Consider the following 20582-nt stretch of genomic DNA (forward strand, 5'->3'; position numbering starts at 1 on the left):
ACATTCAACAATTCTCTCCTCCTCTTCACTTTATTTTCTCTCCAGTGAGCACTTGAATCAATGGATCCCATATCCTCTGACTTTGTAGTCCCCTCTTGTCTTCTCCTCTCAACTGACATTCACGCTCAGCCGACTGGCGCGCACGGGTTTCTGTCCTCCCCCCTTTGCTCTTGGAACAACCGCTGCATACTTCAAAACCCGCAGTGAAAGCTCAACAACTGCATACAATATGAGCACAGGCAGAGCTGCTGAACAATACTGACGCCGAGCCAAACACACACATACACACACAAATAGGTCTTCACACAGATGAAAGAAAGAAAGAAGCAAGAAATAAAACTTGGAACAGAATGAGGCTAAACAAAAGCGACAGAGGAGCAGGAAAAAGTCAAGGCCTGCGATGGTCAAAGGTAAAGTCTCGGATTAAAATTTGAAAAAAGCCCTAAGATATTTGCTTTATCTTACATTATTAAATGAGTTTCAGTGCTGCTATCTTTAAAACAACATTGTAATTTGTATCTGTATTGATCTAAAAAGCATAAAAACCCCTCAGCCAGAGGCAGAGGATGGTGTGGGAAGCTAATCCAGATGCTCAAATTTAAATTTCATTCCAACCAAACGTATTTTTCGCTGCAAGACATTCTGCCTTTTTGAACTGTGGATGACCCGTGTGTGGCAGACAGTTGGCCGACAGTTCGCTCTCGCCTCAAAGCCTAACCACACAAACTTATCAAAGGCCAACACTTCCACACACACAAACTCAAGTGATCATGTGCCTTTCTAACTCTCGTTTACCCCTCACTTAATCACACGCACACTCACCATCTCCTTCAGACACCCACTCATCTATATCCAGACGCATTTTCACACGTCATGTTCGACTATAAAAGGTCTCCAAAGACAACGAGAGCCCGGGAGGTTCTCCAGAGGTGCTGATTAAACCGTGACCAAGGTGTCTGCAGGGCTTTTAGGAGAAGTTATACGATAATCAACATTACTCTCATTTTACTCGATGTGGTAAATGAAGGGTTGAGCATAAAACTGTCACATATGTAGATAGAAGTTACAATACAAACCCTATCTGAGGTGCACACCTGTGATTTGTACATATATAGTATATCATGGTTTACTGGTTGTGCGTGCATGTGTATATGTGTGTGACTTTTTCCACACACAAACATTTCTACAAATTATACAGATCAAAGATTCCTTGTACAAAGTCAGTGTGATGTTTCTGATCTGTTCGAAGATTTTTAGTGTATGACTGAGTTGGCATCATGTGTCTCACCTCCTGCTAAATCTACCAGGGCACCACAGCAAGCCTACATGAAGCAGGAGTATTTCCAGTTGTGAAAATGTACCTGACTATCTCCTGCTTTATGCCACATGTGAGAAAAGGCAACTGTCTCCTTACACTCAATTCATATGAAGTACAAATCATGTGACCACACCACAGCAGTGTTCTAGGGCGATCAGATAAGATCACTTTTTTTCTAATTCACCCACAGAGTTGAAGCCTTTATTTCCCAACTAATGATGATGTCTCAAATGGCATCATGTGGGGTAATTTAATGGACTAGACCCAGCATTGCCCAGGGGAAAGAAAGGTTTTATACAATACTTACAAACAGGTTTCTAAAAGTAAAATTAGTTGTGTTTCTCTTTAACAGACATTAGCTTTGTATTTGTAGGTCAAAAGAGGGTAATTCAATGGAAACCTAATGGAAATTAACTATAAAGTATAAGTATTAAAGATAATTTATCTCAATTTCAGGACTGGGACCATACCTCATACACTCCTCTTCTGGTTCTCCAGCTATGTATGCTTTCCTGCACTGTGGAAGACTTGTTCTCTTTCGTGACTCACTCTCACTCGCCCTCCCTCACGCCCCTTTTTAGTACATGGGGATCGGCCCAACCCAAGAGCTGCCACCAGTCCTCACTGAGGCATTTCCCAGACCCTAGCCTCACATCCATGCTGATTCCATCTGCTATTATCTTACAAAAAATGCTGTCAAATCTAATTGAGGATGTGGTTTCTGCTTGCAAAAAAGATGATCTCAACTACTTTTTCTTTTTCATGGACATAAAATACTAAAATTTCACTTACCAAAACTAGAGTACAGACTTCTTGCATGGTTTGCTTGTACATTTCACTGGACAGCAAACCATAACTATATTAAAAATAGGCACTAAGAGCAGAAACGTGTTCAGTTCTTGTCTTTTCATTTTGGCTTTAACCCATGAGGTTGCCGTTTGGGATTAAAGTGAAAGTGAAGTATAACCCCTGTGCTCAACTCCACTTTTTCCCCACTCTCCATCTGTTCAAACCTGCCTGCATGGTCCACCTGGCCATCACTCGTTTCTTTCCATTTCCTGTTGAACTACTAAGTACCAAAGGGAGAGAAATCAGCGCTCTAAGAGAAGCAAACACTCCATCTGAGACTCTTTGAAGGTGTGAGACTCTACTCCCCCACTAATGTATTTGGTAATATGTGAAAACAGATATAAAGTTCACCCTCTGTTGAGCGGAACCTTTGAGAGATCTGTCGACAAAATGTTTTGAAGGATAATATTTGTATGTGATGGCAGCGAAACATCCAAAGAGCTGTTGACACAAGAGCAGGGTGAAAGGCTGCAGTCGACTCGAGTAAATATTCTTGCTGGAACAGATTTGCAGAAACAATGTCCACAGAGAGCCGCCTTGGGAAGCACTACAGTGCTCTGCTGACATGAGCCTGGGAGTGCAATGCATTGTGGGCCAGAATGGCCTCAGTGACCTCCACGATAACTCAGTTTCCTGTCCTCGTGCAGTTATGTCGCAACGGAAATGACAATGATGGAGGAGGGTCACGTCTTAGAAGCGCAAAGCACGCTCATCAACATGAACATAAACATCAGTGCAGATGTGCAGATGACTCAACAAATCAACAGTGATTATGAAAGTATATCCAACTGCATAGTTAAAATACCACAAGTAAACATTCAAATATTTGGACGCTAACTGGAAATGTACACCAGAATGTGTATATTTCATTTAACTACATAGCTGCAGCAGTTTGTGTTTGCCTATCTACCCTCACATGCCCACTTGAGTTGAGATTCAGCTTTACGTGAGTAAATACACAACCGCAGTGTGATGCTTCAAGCTCCATTTGACAGCTGGTAAACAAAACAATAACTACCGGCATGGACGCGTGATAAGCTGCTAACTCGAGGGGAAGAAATCATTTTCAAAATGCCTCCTTTTTTATGGCTGCTTAGAAATAATCACATTTATATTTGAATGAAGACATCTGGGCCATTAAATTAGTTTCCAACCATCAAAAAAAGGTTTCTGGTAAATGGCAAATTAAGTGCAGCATCACTCACAGGGGAAAGAATATTTCGCCTGTGGTCTCCTCTTACAGGGAGGCATCGATACAGTCCAATTGTTTTGTTATTGAGTGATTTCATTTTTCTTGCACCAGCCTACCAACTTCAGTTTAATAAACACTAAGCCTTTGACATTTTAAGGCATGGACAAACTTATGCATGGGTCGTTTTTTCTTTTAGATTTTGGGTCTCATCTTTCCACTAGTTTGATAGATTAGGGTTTGTGGAATTAAACAAGTCCAAAATTCACATTTAGGAATTTATTTAAGTGCATGTTGTCCAACGGAAATTGGTGCTTAATGAGATCTAGAACGACGTCTAGCAAAAGCCACAAACCTCCACCAAGCTCTAGCAACCACAACTACTAGACCATCATCTCATACTTCCTCTATTTCCAGCACTTTCATCCCAGAAACCTTGGGTTATTTACATATATTCGTATATTATAATCAGCTAGTGTGTCTCTAGCAGCTTTTGTCCAAAAAATATACTTCCTTCTTCTGTAGCTACACAACATATTGGTTAATGAGTTTACCACTACTGGTCATTATTGATCATCTATAAAATTTAAGACAGCAGATCACTTTGAGCTCTTTCAGGAACAAGAGACAAACAAGAGATAGAGTCTACACCAACTTCTTACCCATTTAACAAACTCCATCCACTGAACTCTGTGATCTAAACATATTTTGTGTATTTTACGTAAAGTCTGTAGGCAAGAGACCAAAGACTTTAAGCAGCAGAAGATTTCTGCATTGCATTTTCTTGTAGAAAATCAGTTTGCATGAAGAGCAAAGCAGGGATGGCATTTTCTGAAATGCACTGGATAGTGATCAACTATTCTCTAATGATGAGTTAAGTGATTACTGGCATTTTCAAATTATCTGTCTTGGTAAACAATGACTGGTGCAAAAGCCAGAAATGTTGGCATGGATACCTGCTGGCTGCAACAGAGACCCCGAAAAATTGTCTGGTGCCCCAAGAGCCTTAAGTGAGCAGACGAGCTGATGTATTTCCAGACTGTGAAATCAGATTACGGCTGCGGTTAGGCTGAGTTCATTATTAAAACGACAACAGTTTGTTTTGTTGCTCTCAAATTCTGTGGCCTGTAGTATTAAATCCATGTTTGTTGTTCCAGGAACTGAAACTACAGCCAAATCAACCAGGATCAAAAAGATCCTTCCAGATTATTCTGTCCTCTTGAAGTAGCAATGTCAGGAAGAAAGAATGTGCAAATCTTAAAATAACGTTCACACACACAAACAAACACTTGATTGAAACATGTCACCAGCAAAACAGCCTGTGAGTGAAAGTGGGTGGCCTACTGATGATGTGCTCTGCCTGGCACCCTGCATGTCTACAATGTGTTTGGGTCCCGTGGCCCTGCAGAGCAGCATGAGTAGCAACAAGGGCACCTCTTCACAACCAGGCTCAGCTGCCTCTCCAAAGTGAAGGAGGGAGGGAGCAAGGCAGTTTCAGGCAGGCATCCAAAGCTGGGCATGAGTCAAAGCTGAATACACACAGACACCACCGTGTCTCACAAGATGAGGCCGTAAAAACTCTATACATTCACGACGGGACAAGGGAATGACACGTAACGCAGGTGAGGCTCTGCTTTATGTATCCCAGACAGCAAAGCACAAAGTCATCATTTCGCTTTAACTGCCCGTTCATCACAAAGCCCACGCTTGGCTGGACATTTCCCTGAACACCCATATTCTGTGCGACACACCTGCTGCCCGCATCGCTGTTCCACTACTTTAAAACATCTGCGTGCTAATGAGCAATAACTCACTCTGTGAACAGCATGGGAGCAGGTGGACTCTGAATAGTGTTGGCAAAGTCACCTTTGATGAGGTAAAATAAGTGAATACAACACTACGAGGAAATGAATAGAGAAAAAGAGACATATAAAAAAAAAAAACGCCTTAAACTATAAATTAGGTACAATAAAAACAGGAGAATGTGGAACTGCGCTGGGGTATCAGGTGGGATGTCACTTGAATATATGTATTTAAAAGAAATCTACATTTATTTTATGTAACATACTATGTGGCAAAGTCACAACAGTTGCCTAGCATAGGAGAAAGGGAGCAAGCAGGGAATCATTTAGCCTACCGCTATCATGGAAAAGTGGACTGAGCAAATTAAAGTGTCAAGTCATAACATTTACCTGGTCTTCTTTTTTCTACTTTGTTGTTCTAATTCTTTCAGGCTGCTTCATGTGTGTAAAAAACAGTTTACGGTAACACCAAGCTAATTACATTCATTAGCTAGTTGTAGCTCGTTTCTAAAAACATCGTAACAACCTCCCTGATGCTTAGGCCCAGCAGGGGGTCAGTTTAGACCTGAAATAACTCAGCACCAACACTGTGGTAATGATGGCAGAGAGATCACAACCTAACTTGGCCTCTCAAGGATTGAGTTGCTCTGCAAGTGCCAAATACTTTGGGATTTGGCCTTTAGAGAAACTATGGTAGTAAAATTGCAGAAGTTTAACTGTACTTCCCAAATAAACACTGGGTAAACGTTATTAATTGTTTGCGAGACTAGATAGCCATCTCACCAAAGTGATGCTTATGTTGAAGTAAATTGAAGTTTACAAGTAGTCGTCCTGCTTTCCTGCTACAATTACAACATTTTTTCATCATGTACTGCAAATACAGTTTGAACTGTGCAAACCCCTCCTGAAAACCTATTCCTTTCATAATGCACTGCATCATCTAACCCTTTAAAATTTCTTCAATAAATTAGCCCAAGGCACTAAAATGGCATTTTCACAAATGTGCAAATCCTGTTACCTCAGACTCGGATAAGTATTCCTACTTCCCTGAATATGTCAAAGGAGGAAAACTGTGACGATATATTCAGATATGTTGTTTGCCGCAACAGCAGGTAATGGCATAAAGTACATATAGCTCAGCAAGAAGTTTTTCCACTAATTAGGATTTTCTTTCCTGGTTATCAGTGTCTGAAACTGTGTTCAAAGTTCAGTTTCACTGAGCACACAGAGAGCATCGGCAGTCCCCATGTGGGATGAGTGTGAGATCATCAGAGCAGGTTTAGGCTGTAAATCAGCTTTAATGAGCACACTCAAAGCCCATCCCTGTCAGCTACATACAGCTTAGGAGGTCTACCACATGAACAGGGCTGATCTTATTTAATTAGCTTTGAAAAAAAGTGTAACTCTGACCTTAAATATATTATAAATCCTTACTTATCCAGAACCTTCGAGCGCACCTTTGTATTCATATTACTTTCTTTTTCGTGTGGTCAGTAAGTAAGAGTTAGAAGTCACAGAGTGTTTACTATATATCTGTATTTGTTCATTCAGCAGCACAACAAATATATTTGTCCTGTTTAGTTGCCAACAAATTATTTCAATCACCATATCACACGTTCAAACCTCAGTGATTTTTATTACCAGAATTTTGCCAGTACCTGCAAATTCCACTAATTACTTAAATATAGCATGTTGTTGTCCATTTTATAAATATATTTTTAATGTTACTGTTTTTTTGTTTTTACATTATGTTAAAAACACCATATTCATCTACAGTGACTCTTTGAGACTTGCATTTGGTTTGTTTGTTTGCACATAAATACTGATTAGGCTATATGTTAATGACGATAAACAAGAAAAAAAATGTTTAGGACCCATCTGACTTAAGCAGAAGATTTCTTTTAAATACAAAATTTAAACTGCAAATGATAAAACAGTTAGTTGTAATGTTTTACCTGTTCAGCTGCTATCTGTCAACTTACATTAACTAATAAGGAAATACCATAGATTAAATCATTCTTTGTAAACCCCGTTTATCTTGATTTGGTGCCAGCTTACCAGCATAGCTCCACTGTTCCATCTGTGCCTCATAATTAGGATTATATCAGACAAAAAATAGACATTAGACTTATCTAAGCAGCTCAAAGTCAGAGGTCTAGATCTGTTAAAGTTAAATTGGACTGACTTGTTTAATTGAAACATGATATCATCAGTAGTGGGATTTCACTGCTATTGGAACTGACAATAATTTCTGGTATCCTTATAATATTCCAATAAAGATTCACATTCAAGGCCAGAAAGTCTAAAACAGAAAGTTTCAAACGATTTCCTGTCTTCTGTCTAGACCTCTGAGTCTGCTTCTCACCAGCTTTGTTCTGTTTTGGATCCCCACATGTCGGCACATGGAGCAAACACAACCACACACACTTGGCCTACAAATACACCCACACAACCCAGACGCGACCCAGACGTGAGAGCTGCCCTGAGTTTTTGTCACTCTGCACATGAGGCCTGTCATTTTATAGCCGTCCTTGAGAACACTCAACACCCCCCATTTTGGGGCAGACCACTGCTTCATAAGACTGGCACGGGCTGATGGACAGCTCCAAAGGAGGTGCTGACTGGGAGACGTAGGCGGTTTGTGTTGGGGGGATGCCCAGTGACCTTGAATATTTCTTTGTGGTGACGAGTGAGGCCAAAAGCCGCTAATGACCACAGCGTAAATGTGGACGACTGAAAATTTCTTTAATTAATCACTTTTCAGTTTGAAGTAAAGAATAGGCTCATTTAGCATGACAAGAGACAGACTGCGCTGCAGCACGAGATCCATTATTAAATCAGATTACGGTGTGTGGTATAACCTCAACAAGTTAAATTGTAGGAATGGAGCAAAGAGCTCAGCGCTGTGTGCAGCCCAAGGGAAGGTCACATGGAAGAGTTAAGTTTCACTCACCTCATCGGCTGAGTCCGAAGTGCCGTCTTCAGATCTTCCACCACCTTGTTCCTCATTTCCATTTCCTCCTCGTCAAAGGCAAACAAAGTCTGCATCTGCAGATAAGAAGAGAAATGGAGATTTCACTGGAAAAATAACAGATTCATAGAGTTCAATTCCAACTCTACATCAAGTGAGAATGTTACCTGCTGGTATTAATTTGATACTTTCCATTTTTAATTAGAGCAGGGCTCCTACAGCCCCAGGAAAGTTGGGTTTAAGACTTTTTTAATGCCGCTCAGAATAAAATTTAAAATCAATTTCACACAAACCAAAAACTGCAGACAAACAACATCAACTGATTGGGGTTGTTTGGTTTTTGTGGTTCAGTCGAATCTCTCGTCCAACAAGCTAATTTATGTAGGCTGTTGATACAGACCAAATGCACGCAACCACATGGCAATTTTGGGAACACTGCACGAGATTTCACTCTCAATTACCATTGTGCATATGTTTTCTGCAAGAAATACACCATGACTTGTATGTTACCTGACATGAGACATTACAACAGAGAAATATGGACTTAAACAACTCAAATTCTGTAAGGATGTGGTTCTCCCAACCTTGAATGCAAAGAGCCAATCAACAAAACAAATGACTGATCTTATGTCCTTGAGCTGAAGGCAGCTGCATTTCTTTCTGAGGTTTTTAAGACATTTTACTTCTCATGCAAAAGGCTTCTTTCGTTCTAAAAGATGATGTGGATGATGAAGTTGGTCTAAGGTGACAACTTCACGAGAGGTTAAATATGTAGGGCTTCTTCAAGAACCTAAAAAAGAAGTCCAGTTGCCTTGAACTCAAGCACCTATTCTGAGGTTCCTGCTCGAAAACGACATGCCCAAAATGAATTAACTATTTCTCTGCAATTACAAACTCTGTATAAACAATCCTGCTATCAAAATAAAGCTAACACTTGTGAGACTTCATCAGCATTGTAAATATTACAGCAGATGCTAGTTTGTCAAAGCAGCTGAGGATTAAAAATAGAAAAATAAGATTTTTTTTCCTTGCCTAATTTCTGTTCTTTTCCCTGTATTTTATAGCATATAAAGCCTTTGGACATATCCTGCGGTACACAATAAACTCCACAACATCATGAATCAACATATTGACATTATCTGTACAAAGACTGATGCTGCTGAAGTGAAACACAGCAAAGTTACAGAGATTTTAATGAAGGCTTAGCCAGGCATTTTGCAATTTGTTACATTTTGCCACAGTCTGTGAGAGTTGAATTTTCTTAAGTATTGAAGAGCAGAAATGACTCTAAATCTTTCTTTACAAGCCTACAAAATGCTTGTTTTTGAATATTTTTGGAAGAATTACCCCCCCACACACACAGGCATAATGGTCCCCGCGTGAACGTAATTTGCACAGCGAAAATAGTCTTTAGGACTTTTTGATGGCCAATAACTTTGGCTTCTATTGGCCATTTTGCATGACTGACCCTTCTCTTGAATCATTTGAGCCAATAGAATGACAGTAACATCAACACATTTACAATCACAATTTGCAAGGCGAGAAATACACGTGAAGCAAAATGTACAACACTCTCCGTCATCCAATCACATCTCTGTATCTGGGCAGAAAATCTTATGACAGGAAACAACTCTGAGGCGTTGTGGGAGATGACTGCAATTTTTAAAATGTTTTCCTTCTAAAAGTATGTTTATTTTTTTTCCCCCCCACTGCAATTTAGATTTCTACTAGACTTGATCAAAAATATTCAATGCCTCTGTCTATTCTCAGGGACAATGCTAAGAAAAACTAAAAGAACAAAATTAATCCTACATCTTAACTAGATTAATGAGTAGATGTATTTGCTATCACACTGCAGCTCTGTTTATTGCAAACATTTTCTATATAGTGTCAGTGCTGTGCGAAATTACATGCAGTTTTATTGTACATGCAGTGATTACTGTATATGTATGGTTCTTTATTTTTTCCCTTTTAATGTAGATATTTAGATGAAAGCTATTTAATATCTGACTGGAGACATTATGAAGACGGCTCCCATGAGACGAGATGATTCCTAAAAGAACCAGTTTCAGTCAGGCTGCTTTCCTGATCTTGATGATACAAAAAACAAAGGTTCTTTTTTTAAATGTATGTTTCCAATATTTACAAAACTTTCCATTTTATGATCAGAGTGTGTTTTGCCTCTTGCTCTGTGCAATGTTAATTTTTTATGTCTGTTAAAATTTTAAGATCAGATTGATTTAAGATATTTAAAGACTTTAAGGGTTCACGTTATCCACAGACACCGTGTCAGATCTTTTCGGAGCTTATCTTTAACACAAGAATATTAATTGTAATTTGGCAGCAATATGACTGCAACCACACATTTAGTGTCTTTAGTGTGATTATATATGATACTAGGACTAATTGGAACAATCAGAGACTCATTAGCAGACTTATGCTTCTGGCACCACAACTCAAACAGATTGTGTTTGAAGCTACACAACATACCAAAATAAGTTATGCAGACAATCAGCTCTAATCAACCTAAAAAGAATAGTAATAGTGATAATGCATTTCTGCATCACTTCACTGATTTTGTCTGCAGTATCAGAGAGCAGTCATGCTCTCATTAGTCAGTGCCATGGGCCTTCTGCTTAGCATCTCCAGGCTTTTTCCATGGTAGCTCACTACCAAGCACCGAGGCCAAACAGTGCATGTTTCAGCCAGTCACAGTGCTGCCCATTCATTTCCCTCAAAAGATACTTGTTTGCGATTGCTTTCAAACTTTAAACCTTAAAATTTTGGTGCAGCTCGCTCATTCATTTCTAAATAAGTCTTGTCTTGTGATGATCAAGCCACTACAAAAAAACAAAACAAATAAAACCATCAACCTAAAAGTTAGCTTGATGGTTCAATACCCAGCCCCTGCAGTCTGCAAGTGGTGCTTGCACAAGTGCTTAACCTCAAATCGTCCCAGATGTGTGAGTGTGTGTGAAAGCGTTTAAAAGCGCAGAATAACAAGGTTTGTGGACCTTGGAAAGAGACACTGCTGTTTGGTTCGACTAAGGCAGCTTTTTGTTGCTTTGAGGAGTCATAGACAAATGCCATTGGACAACTTAGACCAAGGCAAAAATAAAAGACCGGAGGAAGAATAGGTAAATTTGATTTGGGGGTGCACTGTCCCTTTAAAAAGTAACACACAACCCCCCACCCGCCCTTTGTAGAATTATTTTATAGACTGCCAACTAGCTACCATGACATATCTAACTGAATCCTGACCCAATGTTTGATTTTCCAACAAGAGCTCAGATCTGTCCAGTGTGCGAGAGTGTTTAATATAGAAACGGTATACTCAAAACATCCATCGTGTCGACTTAGCCTCAAGTACAGATGGTTCAGGAGCCCTGTGCCAAACGCTCTGGCTCCTGTTGCTCTAAATGAGCGTGTTCATAGTCAATGGGAAGTTGGACACAACAAGTGTTGGGCTGAGTGAATGATTGGGTCGTGCTGTGAGCCAGTTCACCGTGTCAGTGAGTCTAGCCAAATGGCTCCTTCCTACATCTGCTATTAGTAAGCTCACCCGTACCTGTGGCCAACATGCACATAAGGATATCATTAGAGCCAGTTGGTAAACCAGCAGACGGTACTTCCCTAAATCCTTATGATGGGAAATGCCCTCCCCCCAGCCAGAACTATGCCTTTAAGCTAGTCATAAGAGCGTCGTTAACAAAGATGAATGCTACTAATCGAAGTCTTAATGTGGGCCATGTGGATCATTGACGCATCAACCAAGAAAAAAAAAGAAAAGGAAAAAAAAGAAGGGGTGAGTTTAATCTAAACCAAGACAAACTAAATTTTGTTAACTAAAACAAAATAATTTAGTGAAATCCAGCTGCCATCGTATCTTCCACCATCAGAAGATATTTGGAAGGCTTACGTCAAGTTGCATTAAAAGTAAACGTATATGTTTACGTTTCATATCTCGTCAGACTAAAAAAATTTTCTTGTAATTTATCATAGCCTGTATTTAAGCAGTGAAGTGACTGTTTTTCTTTTAATACCTAACATCAGACGTCAGGGACACTGCACGCTCATATGGTAGCAACTTGTCAGTCACCTAATCCCGAACTTTATCATTGTATTTGATGTAAACAGAACCATAATTTATAAAATAAACATATTCAGACTTGGCACTAGCAACTGAGACCATAAACTCATTGTGTAAGCATTTGCCGTAGTCACCGGCAATGCGAGCAGCAGGGTCATTTTCTCATACGCTTCTTTGAAAGCGGACTAGAATAGCCCCCCCTGCTGGTCACTAGAAAGCATGCAAGTTTAAAATACTTCTGCTTTGGCTCCGCTTTTCAGAGCTAGACTGTTTTGTAAAAAAGATCTCTAAAACTGAGCAACTCACATTAATACAGTATTTGGAAAATAGCACTACAGGTCAGAGGAAACTAATTAAAAAAATAACTTAATGAAATCATATCCAGAAATAAATGTAATAAAAGAGATTTAGCTAACAGATCATTCTGAATGGCTCCAAAGATATACAGCTTCCAATCGAGACATTATGAAAACACGATGCAGTTTATTTGCAATACAATTAATCCTGTACATTGTAAAATGTGTCACCTAATCAACCTGCTAAAAAGCACAGAACCTCAGTTCATATCAAAGTTCATCTCATCCCATTAATCAGTCTTGTGATTACTTCCAGAAGTTTGAGACCTTCATGCATTTTCCTTTTTCTTTATTTCTGCAGAAAAAACGATCCAGCTGGGAGATCTGAAGCTCTGCACACAACTCGGGCACAGCGGGGCTACAGAAACTCCTGTCAGAGTCACAAGGGCGTTTGAGTTATCACGCGGTGGCCCACGAACAACCTCAGGGCTCTGACACAATTTTATGAATGAACATCAAGATGCGGGTTGTACAGTAATCTCTCCGGGCGGCAAAATGAGATCATCCAATAACTCAGCTACTGTGTAGGGGCCGACCCCGGTGAGATCGCGCCGGAGCCAAAACATGAAGTCACGGGGTAGGAGTGGAGCGCCTCCAAATTTTAAAATGATGTTGAAGATCGTTTGGAGCTCCGTGGTGGACCAAATGCAGTCGGAGAGGAAGGGGAGGAAATCAGTCTGAGGAACGGTGAATAATGGAGCTTAAAGTAGGTCTGCTTGTGCAAAAAGGAGACTGCTACAAGTTGTAAAATCTTTTTCATGCATGTCACCCACTGATGTAATATTAGCTGATGCTACTGTGCTTGAAACCAGGTTTCTCCCTGATGTTATTCCAGACACATTTTTTGTAAAAGTCTCAAGCAAGGGCGGCCGCATTTTCAATAGATGTCAACTTTTTAAAACTTCTGGTACTGTACAGTAGACTTTTTAAAATCACCGTGTTTTGCAGGAAAAACAGGAAAAGAACATCTGAAACATAACTCTGACAGAGCGTCTGACACCTAATAGCACAGTGGCTCCACTACAGCCCTGGTGGATTTCAAATTCTTGGCAACTCACAAATCAGCACTTTCTCCCTGCTCTACTTAAAATACGGTTTGTGTGAGTGTGTGTGTGTGTGCTGTCAAGCGTCTGAGCCTTCAAGAGACTGAAAAATCGTTTCTCCAGACCTCTACGCTCAGCTCAGGTAGCAGTGTGCTGTTCAGAAGCAGTTCTCATCTCTGGAGTGGAGGCAGTAAACAAAAACAGCTGCAAAAATTGCAACCGACGACAGCTACGCTCGACAAACTGCAAGGCAATAAACAGATATTAAATGCCGTTACGTTTCAGCTCGGTGTTTATGGTATGCTAAGGTTCAACCGTTTGTTCTACCTCACACTGGAAAGATTTATGAATGTAAACATGTCGGACGGTTTGGCTAGTCTCTACATTTTGTGCTTATGTGTCACCTTTCAAGAGACTCGCTTAAAATGTCATGTTTTAAGATCTCAAAACATTTGGGAGGCAGCTTGTCGTTCACAGAAGGACTCGGGGTGAGAGGCTGCTGGCACGAACCAGTCGGTTTGATATAATACAACATCATATAACAACACTTCTGTCTAAAGCGACACGGGGATCACAGCAGAAGCGAACTCTGCGATGGTATCACACCGTTTTTATTGGCAGACACACGGTCTAGAACTAACGAATATTGTCATCCTGGCTTTGCTCCATGTGTCTGACAGTATTTCCCACTGACTGAACTGCTGAGCGCTGAAATGGCCTGTTTGTCATCGCAGTGTGTGTGAATGCTGGGGTCACAGCGAAGGAATGTGCTCGTGTGAATATAACAAGCAGTCAGCAGGGAGATGATAAAACGCCAGCCAAGATATCTAAGAGAGAACGGCTGAGCGAACAGTGACCTCTGTGGGGTCTGCATTAACTAGAGTTCAGTACCATCAATGCTCCTAAAGCTGTTGTAAAGGGGACTTATTATGTTCCCTTAACAGGCCCTTGATATTTTTCATGCGTGGTCGGAAACAAGCAGATTTGGCCCCTCACAAACACAGTGCTTGAATGGTAGTTATTAGGGTAATATGCATTCCTGAGACGACCATCATACAACCATTTCTATGGCATTTTATGACAGATGTTTAAAGAGAGTACCTGGTACATATATGATGCAAACTAAGCAAAAGCAGAATATGTCTTCTCTTATCTTTTTTAAAAATAGTGGAGAATCAGTTTAACTTACAGCCGCCATGGAGTTAATGCGGTCGATGTAGTAGTCGGGCCAGCTGGTGGCCAGCTTGTTGGGGTCCTCTTGCTCCTGCACATGGACACAAAGAAAGTGCTTTAATACCAAGTCAAAAAATATTCGCTTTTCCACAAAGCTAAAATGCTGATCACAGTTAGAAATTCCATTTCTTTTTAAGAATCAAAAATTAAGCATGTGGGTTCTTGCTCCTTTTATCAAGATTTCAGATGTTTTATTCATTTTATTCATCCACTTTGCATCATATTGTGATGTAAAAGCACTTTTCCATTTATTGTTTATTTATTATTTACTTTACAATATAAAGCATCTTGAGGCAAATGTTGTGATTTAGGCTGTATAAATAAATCTGAATTGAATTGAAATCTTCTTTCCAGTTACCATAGGAGACAGACCCTTTGTTACTTTGACAATTGCAGCTGGTGTTTAGAAATGCAGCAGCCAACTCACTAATGGTAATGACTGGTTATGACAATTACCAACACAAACCATCATTTTCTGAACAGACGTTACAATCACTAATCAAATGCATTTCATTTAAGCATGTTGGCTCTGCTAAATTAGCACAAAACGTCTGAAAACGCCTCATATTCAGCAACAAGTCTAAACAGCTATGAGTAAAGCTTGATACTGGTAGTTAGGGTGCAGAAGTAAACTTAACCAGAGTCAGCTGGTTTTAAAGTTCAGTTTATTTATTAGATCCACATTTGGATTATTAAGCCAAGCATGATGAAGAAACACATCTATTATATCAATATTATTTTCCATCAGTCAGGAAAGGAAGTTATTATCAGTAGGACAGATACTCTGTGTAGTGAGATATTATTTCCACTGATTAATGCTGCCAACTGAGCAGCTAAAGCTGACATTAAACACAACAGACATGGCATTAATTAAGAGAGAAACTGCTGTGGTGGAGGTGGGTTGTAAAGTGGCTTGCATATCCCCAGCAACTGTGGGCAAGCTAAAGCCTCTTGGGTAGGGTATGCGATATGAGATTATGAGTTTTTGAAAATATTAAAAAAAATAATACTAATAATCTGAGTGAATATTTTTGCTTCTGTCAATCATGTGCTCTTTCCACAGAAGACATCATCACACTGGGGACCAGACTTTTCTATTTTGGACCATATGTTTCCTGTTTGTGCCCGCCCCTCCCTTTTGTTTTCTACCTCGGCCCCAAAGGTCAACATCCACATGAAGACTAAATAGATCAGGCATGCCAGTCTATAATAATTAGGTCACAACATTTCAGATTCTTCATTCAAAAGAAGAACTGCCCAGAGGAATGAAGTGTGCAGCACAATTGTTTTCAAATAGCTCTGCCTGAGATCAATTTGTCCTGGCCAATTCGAGGATGCATGATGCCACAAACAAACAAAACAAGGGGGAGTACAGAGACCACGTTCCTCATTCACATCTGGTCTTATTTAGCTTAAGCCCAGTGTACTGGTGGAGCATTATTGTTGTTTTTGTTACTGTGTGTATGCCAACAATAGTTGGAAAGTTAAAGTGTGCCAAATTAACTCAAATTTGAACAGCTTTGCATGATAACGTTTTTGCCAAAGCTTAAAGTATATTTTAAATATCTACATAAATATTAGAATTTTTTTTCTTCTGCAAATTTCAGGAAAAATGTTTTTAATGATTTTTTATGCAGGGTCAAACACTGCATTAGAGAGGTTCACATAGGCAGATTTTCTGCACATGAAGGTATTAAACCTGCATAAATCAAATACAAAAGAATACAACTTTACAAGGCCGTAAATCAGTTTAAGAATAAATTCTATTTTTTTTTTTAAAAAGTTAATGCTTTGTCTGTTTTCGCTCTAACTTTATTAACTTCAAAGGAATTCTTGCAGTAGAAAGCAGTCAGTTGTCTCTGTGTTCCTTCCTGATGTGAAAAAAAAAAAATCTATATTTTATAGTACCCATTCCCTCCATAATTTAAAATGCTGCTTCAATATTTGCATGGTGACCCCATTTCTGTTGATTAAGCCACAAAAAACTCTTTTCTGGGACCAGCACCAGATATAAAATCCTCTTATTATCTACAGAAACTAATTGAAGCTCAAATGTGGGCATAAAAAAAGAGCTGCAGAATCAGCATTTCCACTTATTTATGAATCGCATACGCTCTAGCAGCTATACTTATGTCTAAGTTTGGTTAAAGTGGATTTCAGGCCTCATAATAACCATTGTTTCTGATCCCCAGCATTCTTTGCCAACATGAATTTAAAGCTAGGCTAAAACAAAAACAATAGCACTCAGTGTGCTACTCAGACTGTGTTTTCCAGTGTTCTGCTGACACATTCAGGACGCGATGCCAGACAGATCCTGACGCTGAGATTAACAACTTAACTGCCTCCTTCTGACCCTCGAGCCGAGTAACAGTCGTCGACACACCCTCAAAAACGGTCCAATGTAACATTTACTTTGGCAGTTTCATGAGCTTAAAGTAAAGTACTATAATTTACGTCGTGTTTTTGGACAAATGAAAAATAGTGACAGCATGAGGTTTGTTTCGGCCAGTCTAGTCATATCAGTGCACACACTTCCTCAATTTTCTGCCCCTTTCACGACATTTCTAAGAGGTGAAGTGATGGTAAGTTTGTTCTTGTGCTCTGCTTGCTTGATCAAATCATTCTGGAAGTTAATCACACTTGATGACTGTTTAAAACCTTGTGATAAGAAGCCAGACTTCCTAGATTAGTGCTCATTACAATTGAATGGTGCGAACAGCAGGCTCTGGATATGAAAGAGAAGATTGTGTTTGTCTTCATGAGTAAACATTTGCATGAATGTGCTTATTGCACATTACATGCAAATGTTTAAATGGTCACTTTTAAATGTCTTTGCTTTGAAACAAATACAGCAAGAAATCATCAAACCTGCTGTTAATGTTTAATAAAGTCATTCATCATAAATCGTTTATGTAAAACTCCCATAAGCCCAATTTTAGGATGCATTACTAATGGGCGCCAGTGACATGCTGTCTTTACTAATGCAAGTTTGCTTAATACACGTTAAAATTACTCTTATGCTTTGTTTTTAAAAAAAGCTGGAAACTGTTGGGCATATAGAGCATCTTTGAGGGTTCAGCTATAGACCAGCCCAAATTAAATAATCTTGACTGATCTCACAGACACATCACACTAGTACCAAGTCAAACTCCCTTTTTGCTTTCGGAACTGCAGTAATTCTTAATGATATCGATTCAACAAGATACTGAAAACGTTCCCCCAAGATTTTTTCCATTGGCTGCACAAACATGATATAAATTTCCTGTTTCTCCACATCCCAACGGTGCTCTACTGAATTGCAGTCTAGTGAGCCATTTGAAATGACATGAGCATTGTGACTTGTTATCCTGCTGGAAGCAGCCATCAGAAGATGGGCACGGCGTGGTCATAAAGGGATGGGCATGATTATTAACAATACCCAGGCTGGTACAGTTAGTAGGACCCGAGGACTGTCACTCACTTTGCTTTGGACCATCCTCTGTAAAGTCCAGAGATGATTGTGTGGAGAAAAATAGATAAGCAGTTTTAGGTTTTCCTAATGTTCACTTAGCCTTTTTTGTTGTATCAGTAAGGGCCAGTTTATGCTGTTCTGTAAAGTGAGTAGTGCACATTGTGTTAACAAAGCAAAGGAATAGTTTCATTTCTTAGAAAAAGAATAGTCTCGTGACTTTTAAGGTAATATAATTTGAGATGATAAGCAAAGAATTCAGCTTTTCTAATGATGTAAGGGAGCCTAATATGCATCTGGACTTTTAATATTTACATCTACCTACATATGTCATTAAAATGATTTATTAGCACTGTTCCCTCATATTGAGAACGTTCTGCATTTGAACCAGATGTTCTCCCTGTGACGGCAGTGGTTTCCTTTAGGTCTCCCCAGCCAAAAAACATGCAAGTTTGATGTTTTTCTTTCAACAACAACATTCCTAAGTGACCCCAAATCCCTGAGAGTAAGTGCACATCTTTGTATGCAAGTGATCTTCTGGTCCCCTCCTTGGTAAAAACATTCCAGCCGTGTACTCAGTCACAGCAGTTCAAGGTCAACTCCATCACTCTGCTGCAACAGTTACACACTTACACATCACCCACGTCTGGTGACACTAACTATGATTTACACTCCAGGTTGAAGCATAGGAGGACAGGAATCCCCAACAGTGTATCAGGTATGTATCTGTAAACCTTTCCTCTTGTTACAACCATCTGTTGAGGTATATATCGTTTCTCTGAAGGCCCTAATACCCGCCTAAAACCAGCGTTCAGGATTATTTCCCTGTCTGTTTGGCAGGCTGTACTGTTTGCAGAGGCACCTGTTGAAAGAGAGGATGAAATTACATATTTCAGCCTCCCTGCTGTCATGTAGCGAGCCGTCTTTAAGATTTCAAACCTCTTAAAAAAGTTTCACTGACAATGATAATTGAGCTCACTGATTTATATGCACATATACCTTTCAAGTCAGAACTTCACGTACAACAGGGGGTGGAATTCAAAATACTCAATTGGCCACAGTTAAAAACAAAGCACTTTGAAGTGTAATGGCAACCTTATACCAAATGCTCTTAATTTTAAAGATAAGCAGGAGTGTGGGAGGAAGGTACAAAGAAATAACACCATGCTACAAACTAAGACAAACCGATAGCATCACTCGTGTTCGCATGTTTTGCCCAACACACATCTGACAACAGCACATTTGCATGTTCACATTTTCCAACTATTTTCTCCTGGCTTTGGCAACCATCTTGGCACAGTCACTCACTTAAATGCCGTCCAACTGTTCTGGTTCTGACACAGGGCCAGAATCTATATATTGGCTCACAGAGACATGCTAACATGTTTCCACGCGGTCTCTAGTTTCTCTGGCGATTGGCCTGCTTGTGAGGCGCCTCACACTCTGTTCCCATTTGCTCAGAGAGGCCCTGGGGGACCCTGGCTATAATGTGGGGACTCTCATGAGCCATCCAAAATCCCGACAGCACCAGCAGGCAGCTCTGTGCTGAGTGAAATACCCTTTTTTTCAAAGACAACTTTATAAGCAAAAAGGAGCACACTGCAGAAGACTGATTTCAAAACGTGTTTTTTGCAACAAAACATCAGCAAAAACGTTAATTTGCTGAGCTCAGTCGATTCAAGTGTTCAGTAGTATGTCAAACTGGTTCCATCTCATATTCATTTTTCTTTGCAACATTTTGGGTTTTTTGCAGGGGGTGGGTGGGGGTTGTCAAGCTTCGAAGACATATCCACTGAATCAAATATACATTTATATCTCTATTTCACCATTTCATCTAGTGCATCATCATTTTTTATTTATTTTTTTTTGGGGGGGGGGGCAGAATTTGTGCAGGAAGTGTTATTAAATAAGTGCATGCACTGAATTTCTCCATGTAGCTCCTGTAATGTACAGTAGAGGACATAAGCGATGGGCTGCCCAGTAACTACAATGGCAGTTTCTTAATGCCTACATGTCTATCCACAGCAATTATTTGAGTCAATATTTTCTCCATATTTTCTCCTCCAGCTGTCACGACAATATGTTACCGCCCGTGGAATGAGAGAGGATCATTCGACATTCCAGTGAACCGGTAAGTCCGAGGGGAATATTTATCTGAGGAAGCCGCGATATAAAGTCTCACCTAAGGAGGCAGGAAATGGACAGGATATTGAATTCTGAAAGATTATGTAACACTTCTGCAGGTAGCAAATGTTAAGAGTAAGCAGAATTCTTTGCCTGGGG

At 39.8% G+C, this 20582-nt stretch overlaps 1 protein-coding gene across 9 annotated transcripts in view; it reads right to left on the reverse strand.

The window, feature by feature from the left end:
• daam2 (dishevelled associated activator of morphogenesis 2) overlaps positions 1–20582 on the reverse strand; it is a 111806-nt gene that overhangs the window by 30851 nt on the left and 60373 nt on the right. For all 9 annotated transcript variants that reach the window (XM_040042494.1, XM_040042500.1, XM_040042498.1 and 6 more), the window contains exons 4-5: positions 14808–14882; positions 8112–8206 (exon numbers count right to left, since the gene is read on the reverse strand). In XM_040042494.1, coding sequence (XP_039898428.1) covers positions 8112–8206; positions 14808–14882 — 170 coding nt within the window. The remainder of the gene's footprint in view (positions 1–8111; positions 8207–14807; positions 14883–20582) is intronic.

This window comes from Simochromis diagramma, unplaced genomic scaffold (assembly GCF_900408965.1).
Source record: "Simochromis diagramma unplaced genomic scaffold, fSimDia1.1 OVJJ01000304.1, whole genome shotgun sequence".
Classification (NCBI taxonomy): Eukaryota; Metazoa; Chordata; class Actinopteri; order Cichliformes; family Cichlidae; genus Simochromis; species Simochromis diagramma.